The sequence below is a fragment of the Microsporum canis genome, genomic scaffold, assembly GCF_000151145.1.
Source record: "Microsporum canis CBS 113480 supercont1.6 genomic scaffold, whole genome shotgun sequence".
Classification (NCBI taxonomy): Eukaryota; Fungi; Ascomycota; class Eurotiomycetes; order Onygenales; family Arthrodermataceae; genus Microsporum; species Microsporum canis.
The window spans coordinates 892,000-899,980 of record NW_003299164.1 but is presented as its reverse complement, the minus strand read 5'-3'; the positions used below and the strand labels follow the sequence as shown (position 1 = coordinate 899,980).

At 51.4% G+C, this 7,981-nt stretch overlaps 3 protein-coding genes across 3 annotated transcripts in view; all 3 read left to right on the top strand.

The window, feature by feature from the left end:
• MCYG_06465 (mucin-like protein 1) overlaps positions 1-1,292 on the top strand; it is a gene marked incomplete at both ends in the record, with an annotated part of 2,463 nt that extends 1,171 nt beyond the window's left edge. Inside the window, 2 exons of the mRNA XM_002844455.1 lie at positions 11-77; positions 132-1,292. Of these exons, the coding sequence (XP_002844501.1) occupies positions 11-77; positions 132-1,292 (1,228 nt within the window). The remainder of the gene's footprint in view (positions 1-10; positions 78-131) is intronic.
• A 1,674-nt stretch (positions 1,293-2,966) lies between these two features.
• Positions 2,967-4,021, top strand: MCYG_06464 (polyubiquitin; the record flags this gene model as incomplete). The annotated part of the gene is made up of 3 exons (XM_002844454.1): positions 2,967-2,988; positions 3,064-3,279; positions 3,342-4,021. The coding sequence occupies 3 exons, from the start codon at positions 2,967-2,969 to the stop codon at positions 4,019-4,021; spliced, it is 918 nt and encodes a 305-aa protein (XP_002844500.1).
• Positions 4,022-4,539: 518 nt separating this feature from the next.
• MCYG_06463 (RING finger protein) lies at positions 4,540-6,684 on the top strand (the record flags this gene model as incomplete). Its single annotated transcript, XM_002844453.1, has 2 exons — positions 4,540-5,430; positions 5,488-6,684. The coding sequence occupies 2 exons, from the start codon at positions 4,540-4,542 to the stop codon at positions 6,682-6,684; spliced, it is 2,088 nt and encodes a 695-aa protein (XP_002844499.1).
• Between the last annotated feature and the right edge of the window lie 1,297 nt (positions 6,685-7,981).

Sequence of the window (7,981 nt, the reverse complement as noted above, 5' to 3'; positions counted from 1 at the left end):
CCCAGACCAGAGGAAGCAGGCCCAGCGAGATACGCAAGCTCAGAGCCTGTCTCCGCTGCAAGTTCCTCAAGAAGACCGTAAGTTCATCCCCCCAACTAATGTTTTCGCCACAACTGACACATGGCGAATAGTGCGACAAAGGAGAGCCGTGTACCGGGTGCCAGCCCTCGCACGCCCGTCTCTGGCAGGTCCCGTGCACCCGCATCGACATCAAAGAGATCGGCTACTTCATGAAAGACTGGAAGGCCGACTACGAGCGCCACGTCACCCTGGGCTTCTCGGTCGGTAACATCACCGGCTTCTCCGACTCGGAGCGCACCCTCTTCATCACCCACGGCTACGGCCAGGTCCTGCCCGTCAAGGCCAGAGAGGTCTACGTCCACGACGAAGAGTGCTTCAACCTCGACTGGGTGGAGTCCATGAACCGCCCGGCCAACCACTTCGACCTCAAGACCGCCAAGCTCTCGGCCGGCATGGAGGGAATCTCCACCGCCATGCTCTCGGACTACCTCGACCGCCACATCGACGGCAACGGCACCTACGAAAGCTTCGTCGACGAGTACTTTGCCGGAACCCCCTTCATCACCCAGATGCTCAAGACGGCCTACCGCTTCTACTTCCGCACCAAGCTGCCCGTCATCCGCAAGGCCCTCAAGCTCACCCTCGCCTACAACCTGACCATGCACGTCACCATGGTCGAGGGCCTCGGCGAGCTCGAAGAAGAAGCCTTCTCCGGCAAGGTCGAGGACTCCGACAGCCACTACAAGGGCAAGGTCATGGCCCCCGTCATGATAAACTTCCAGGTCAAGTGTGCCATGGCCAACATGTGGAGAGAGCTGCAGAAGGACGTCCTCGAGGAGCTCTCCGCCCTCTACTCCAGCGTCTACAGCGGCGAGAAGCTCAAGAACTGGCCCATCATCTTCATGCTCGCCACCATCCTCCTCGCCGTCTGGGAGGAGATGCAGTTCGACTGCCACTACCGCGTCCAGGACCCCGTCGCCGTGACCAAGTTCTGCAACGACATGGAGACCATCCCCGTCGGCGTCATCGTCGGCCTCTTCCAGGCCATTTCCCAGAAACTGCCCGCCCTCACCGACTGGGACACCGCCCAGCACCAGCAGATCTTCAACTTCAACTCGGACGTCTGCGCCGCCATGACGGAGGTCCGCGGCCACGTACGGCAGTACGAGCAGTACCTCCGTGGCCGAGGCGAGTCCTCCACCTTCGACCGCGAGGACTTTGACTGCCTCTCCAACAAGTTCGTCAGCCGGCTGGTGATAAGGGCCAATTGACTAGCCGGCTCTGACGACGGCGGGCCCCGAGATCGCAGAGAGAGAAGGCGGAAGTGGGGATGGGTTGGCGAGCGGCCCGCCAAGGTAAAGAAGATGAAGATGGCCGAAATGAGGAGGGGGGTCCTCGTTTCCTGACATCCACCAAGATAAAAACAACCGTCCGGGGTTTTCCTTATACCGACAAACACTCCATATCGCATACAAGACACGATAAACGAACTAATGACATGATGAAACAAGCGCCCTTGAGTTCCGTTCCGCTGCGTTCCGTTCCGTTGTCCCGCCCCCCTCCGTGCCCCCATTGAGTTTATTCATGTCCCTAGATGAAACCCTTTTGCATGTTGCATCTACCTGCGCTTCCCCCTTTTTTTTTTTTTTCGCTTACCTCGTTGACCCCGAGAGGCTGGTCAACGGTTTTTTTTTTTAATTCTTACGCTTTTATGTTTTTTCACGATTTAATCCGTCATTCCTTTAACGACCTATCTCATCGTTCCTTTTCCTACGTTGTTGGCAGTCAACGTCAATGTCAACTGTTGTTACCCATATCCATCATCTACTGGCCTGTCCTTGTCTGGGATGTGTTTTTTGTACTGTTAGTCCCCGTTTTGTGTTTCCATCGGCTCTCTGGTTCTTACTTCGTTTCCGCTCCCCATTGCCGTCCCATCGTCATGTCACGCTGCAACCACGCGGTATATATCCTACCTTGCTCGCACCGGACCGCTTGGTTGACTGGCCGGGTCGAGTGGAACCCCCAAATCTGCTCTGATAGTTTTAATGCTGGTTTTTCTGCTCTATTTTTCGATTCTTCTGCCGTGTTTTTTATTCCCTTTCGCGTTTGTTCGCCGTGTTCTCCGCAAGTTTGACGAAGACATGATATGATCTGCTCCAAGCGAGGATCTACGATCTACGATCTATGAGATGAAAGAAGTTTTTTGATTTTTGTTTGCTCGTCCCCAATGTTGTTTTTTTTGAATCCGCTATTTATAATGATATAGCCGTCTATGTATCTAGTGTCCAGTTCAAATTGTGCGTATATATAACGCATATCAAGCTGTTCTCTCTGTTTTTTTTTTTTTCTCTTTCATATTCATCCAGGCATGGCATGACTTTTCAGTCAAGGTGTTGTGTCGTGTCGAATGCATTTGGCTGCCGTCTTTCTCTTCTTTCAATGTAGGTGCGCGTCGCACTGCACTCTATTTTCGGGCTACTTTTCTCTCCTTTCCTTTGTCCTGGTTCTGGTCAAACGGGTTGCATGTCGGAGTCAAAAGTTGTTACATCTCAAATGTCCGTTTAGAACCCTTTTATACCAAATCAACATCATTATGTAAGCACTATCCACGTGACTATACGTCATCACGCGAGGGCTGAGGTGGCTTTGCGCTTACTCATCAATAATCACTCTCTGATTGGCTCTCGCATCTTCCAGCAGCTTCTCCATTTACATAAGCCGGGGTTCTTTCTGCCACTACCTCTTTCGGCGTTAGCGCGGGCAGTTTCCCAGTCACCGCCCTCCCCTCGGCTGCCTATTTAAGACCCGCCCTGCCGCTCTTTTCGCTCTGACTCTTTCTTCCTTCTTACAACTCCCGCTCTCCAGCCATTGCAATAACATCCAAGCCATCCACCCTGTGTCCGTCTGTCCGTCCCCGCCCTTACTTAGCATAAGAGAAGCCCATCATGCAAATTTTCGTCAAGACCCGTAAGTTGGCCCTCTCCCCGTCGTCTCCTGCTCGACCTTCTGTCAGGCTACGTGCTGACTGACATGTTGTTCTAGTCACCGGCAAGACTATCACCCTCGAGGTGGAGTCGAGCGACACTATCGACAACGTCAAGACCAAGATCCAGGACAAGGAGGGCATCCCTCCAGACCAGCAGCGACTCATCTTCGCTGGCAAGCAGCTCGAGGATGGCCGCACCCTCTCTGACTACAACATCCAAAAGGAATCTACCCTCCATCTCGTCCTTCGCCTCCGTGGTGGCATGCAGATCTGTAAGTTGACCTCGCCACCTCACTCAGCCACTCGCCGAGACACAGCTAACTTGTACCACCAGTTGTGAAAACTTTGACCGGCAAGACCATCACCCTTGAGGTGGAGTCTAGCGATACCATTGACAACGTCAAGACCAAGATCCAGGACAAGGAGGGCATCCCTCCAGACCAGCAGCGACTCATCTTCGCTGGCAAGCAGCTCGAGGATGGCCGCACCCTCTCTGACTACAACATCCAAAAGGAATCTACCCTTCATCTCGTCCTTCGTCTGCGTGGTGGTATGCAGATATTCGTCAAGACGCTTACCGGAAAGACTATCACACTTGAGGTCGAGTCCTCAGATACCATCGACAACGTCAAGACAAAGATCCAAGACAAGGAGGGAATCCCACCAGACCAGCAGCGATTGATCTTCGCCGGAAAGCAACTTGAAGACGGCCGAACGTTGTCAGACTACAACATCCAGAAGGAGTCCACACTCCACCTTGTTCTTCGTCTGCGTGGTGGCATGCAGATCTTCGTCAAGACACTTACCGGCAAGACAATCACGCTGGAAGTGGAGTCGTCAGACACCATCGACAACGTGAAGACAAAGATCCAGGACAAGGAAGGAATCCCACCAGACCAGCAACGTCTCATCTTTGCTGGAAAGCAGCTCGAAGATGGTCGAACACTGTCAGACTACAACATACAGAAGGAGAGCACCCTCCACTTGGTGCTGCGGTTGCGTGGTGGCAACTAGAGTCCTGTTTCCTCTTATGCTTTTTCCTACTTTCATGACCTAACTTGACTGCTGTACCTCTTTCACCTCCTACATACCTCTTTTATCTTCTTGGGATGAGCTGTTTTTTTACACCCGGTTATGGCGTTTGGGGACCTCATTCCTTGAAGCTTTTTGACACGATTTTGGGACTGGCACGTCCATTCTTTACACCTGCACTAGATTAAACTAGCTACCTACTCCTTCAAAATACACAATACTTTTGGAGCATCCATCTCTTCCACTGTAACTCGTAGACACCCTCATAGACACCTTGTATGCTCTATTCCCAAACGAGCTTAGCGTGTATAGCATCACGTGATATAGTTACTGATAACATCATAACTTAAAAAGCTTCATCCCGGAACGATCGAAAAGCAACTAAACATTATACAAGCTTGCAGGAATATCCCGTCACTGAAAATTTTATAACTGACTGATTCGAGTGACAAGCTGCAGGACGGGCGAGAGGGACAAGGGCAAGGTACAGGACAGGCGGTATGCCCTCCTACTTTTATCACATCACTCTCGAACTCTTATCCCACCAACAGAGCACTGCGGCTGCGCATACCGGAAACGAAGACACGGACATAAGCTGTGCCCTTGAACAGTACGCCCTGACGCTAAAAGCGCTGCGTGAATCTATACGGCCGTTTCGAAGGAAGAAGTGGAAGACCAAGACGGAATCAGGCGTCGGCAAGGTGCATGCGCAGCGGACAAGAACATACCACGACACCGAGCTCGGCGCGCAACTTGCCTCCACCTTCTTACAAGACACCTACGCGCACACCGACGAACGAATCGACTCATTATCCATCCAGGGCGTCGACATGGTCCATAACGAAATAACAAAGGGCATCGGCTCAAACGTGATAAGCGGCCTAGCTACCAAGGGCAAATACGTTCCTCTCGACCTAGGCTTGACAGATAGCGTGTATGGAATCGTCCATTTATACCGTGATGCGGAGGAATCACCTTCCCTGAGCCAGGGGGACCATCATGACCAGGACCTGTTCTACCTCCAGGGATCAGGATCCTCAGCTACGGCGAGGAAATCGATGGGAACGGCGCAGTCGAGCAGGAGCGGCGTAGCGGCGTCGTCGTCGTCGTTGTCGTCGTATGCTGCTACCTCCGTGCCTCGTGCGGCGTGTGAGGACGGCGTATCGTTGGAGGATTGCACGACGTTATGCATTTTAGCTGTGCCGTCGTATTTGTCTCCGTCGGACTTTTTGGGGTATGTAGGTGAGCAGACGAGGGAGGAAGTTAGTCATTTTCGAATGATCAGGACCGCGCGTGCGAATAGGTATATGGTTTTAATGAAGTTTCGGAGCGGCAAGAAGGCGAAGGAGTGGCAGCAGTGTTGGAATGGGAAGTTATATAATAGTATGGAGGTATGTTGTTGTTTATGTGTCTTTTTGAAAAACTACGCTGGTGCTGAGTCTTAATAGCCTGAAGCGTGCCATGTGGTGTTTGTGAAAGACGTGGAGATACAGATTGGCTCTTCTGGAGCTGAGTCGAAGTTCCCTGATATGAAGAATGATCCGTTTACTTTCTCGGATGCACAGTCCGGACACCTTGGTTCCTCCACGATGTCAACTAAGCCCCTGGCGCCGCCGACGCCTTCGCTGATAGAGCTGCCTACATGTCCTGTCTGTCTTGAACGCATGGACGAAACTTCAGGCCTTCTGACGATCCTCTGCCAGCATGTCTTCCACTGTACCTGTCTACAGAGATGGAAAGGCAGCGGCTGTCCGGTTTGTCGATATACACAGGATGATCTGGGGAAACGCAACGTCAACTTAGCTGTGGACGAGTGTCCGAGTGAATGTAGCGTCTGTCATTCAGAGGCCAACCTCTGGATCTGTTTGATATGCGGCAACATTGGATGCGGACGTTACGACGGCGCTCACGCATTCGACCACTACAAGCAGACCTCCCACTCGTTCGCCATGGACATCGCCTCCCAGCGTGTCTGGGATTATCTGGGAGACGGCTACGTACATCGTATCATCCAGGGTAAATCCGATGGTAAACTCCTCGAGCTTCCAGCAAGGGGCGATAGCGCCTTAGATCCTCCGGACTGGAGCGACGCCGTACCCAGAGAGAAGTTCGAAAACATCAGCGTAGAATATACCCACCTACTCACCAGCCAGCTCGAGAGCCAACGCGTCTACTTTGAAGAACAGGTTGAGCGTGCGGCTGATAAAGCCTCCCAGGCCAGCGCAAGTGCCATCTCTGCCCAGGAAGCAGCAGACCGCCTGGCCAAAAGTATGGATAATCTACAAGCTCGGTATGATAGCCTGACTCAAGAGACTATCCCGTCCCTTGAGCGTGACAAGGCCCGCGCCGAGCGTCGGGCAGAGAAGTTCGAATCCATGTCTCGAACAATGGAGAAGCAATGGCGTGAAGAAAAGACGATAAACACAAGCTTAATGGAACGTGTCGCATTCCTTGACGCAGAGGTGAATAAATTAAAAGCTGCCAATGAAGATTTGGCAGAGCAGAATCGGGATCTCACCTTTTTCATCAGCGGGACTGAACGACTCAAGGACCAGGGTGAAGATATCGTGGAGGGAACACTCAGCGTTCCAGACCCGCCTACCTCGAGCTCAAAGCGAAAGGGGAAACGCAAGGCAAAAAAATGAGTCATGGTTATCTTTTTTTTCTCTTTACGGATCACCAGCTTCACTACGTTCGTTTGGCGATCAGACTCCGATTTAACCTCCCGATGGCCTGCATCGCGCATTGGTTACTTGCTGACTAGCTTCCGTGCTGGAGACGGATTCCGAAAACAGTTAATTCTCATGTGCAGGGGACAGCACACAGCGCTTGTATTATAGTGTACGCTACGTGGACGATATGATTCTATGGTTAAAACGAATTGGAGGGAAAATGGAATGAATGCACTTGACAAGCTGAAAATTCAGCTTCCACTCCAAACTACCCAGGTGCCAAATCCCGAAATGAAATCCAATAGGAATCGCGGGATGCAAGAGATGAAGGGAAGAACTGTATGCTTCCCATCTTCCACGCAAATCACACGCTTTTATTTTCGTTCTGATTGAGAAGATAATTGATCATCAGCAAGGGAGCAAGCAAGGTATCTATCCGAATAAGCAAAAACAAGCTATGCGTGAACCTCTGTGACGAAAATAGAAGACCCCCATTTACTGGGAAGATGATAATCCCCCATTCCGAGTTTGCCGATAAATAATCAATTGCTTCTGAAACGCATACTCCTTTCCAACTAAAAAAAAAAGAAGTTAATAAGCTGCAGAAACATTCGTAAAGCAGATGCAGCATCACATGGCCCAGCACCATTTGTTGTCTTCTCCTTCCCGACGAATGAACAGCACGAACACTAGTTCCCGCAGCCAGCCTATACGTCCATCCTTGCTTCAATTGGAACGGTCGGGAAGGAAACAAGCAATATACGATCCCGGAAGCTAAGAAAAGAAGATTATGCTGTTGTGGCATTCTGTGAGTTGTAAAGCTGGCCGCGCGCAGGCCCTTCACGTTTGGGATTATTTTAGCTCTACGCCACTTCGGAGTGCTGAAATTTTGGTGCTTTTAACGATCTCGGTGATTCGTCTAGGGTGCCCCCGATACCGCTGTTCGGATTCCGCCCAACGATTTCGCGTGGTTAGGATGGTATCGGAAAGCTAGGAGTATGGGGTATGGGGTAGTATTGCATGTCCAATATGCATCGTGAGAAGAGGATGGAGGTATGCCCATGCACAGATGTATGTCTAGGTGTTTACCGTAGGACAAGGATAGCGCGGCCGTTGTGCGATGCAATGTCTTAGGAAGCTTGTTTGTTGAATGCAAACCTGGATTTTCTCTGCAATGCCGTTCTGCTCCTGTAGAGTTGGCTGTATTCGTATCTAGCTCCCGTGTTTGAACTATGAGCTTCTCACCGCTTTCCGCTACGGAGTGGACAAC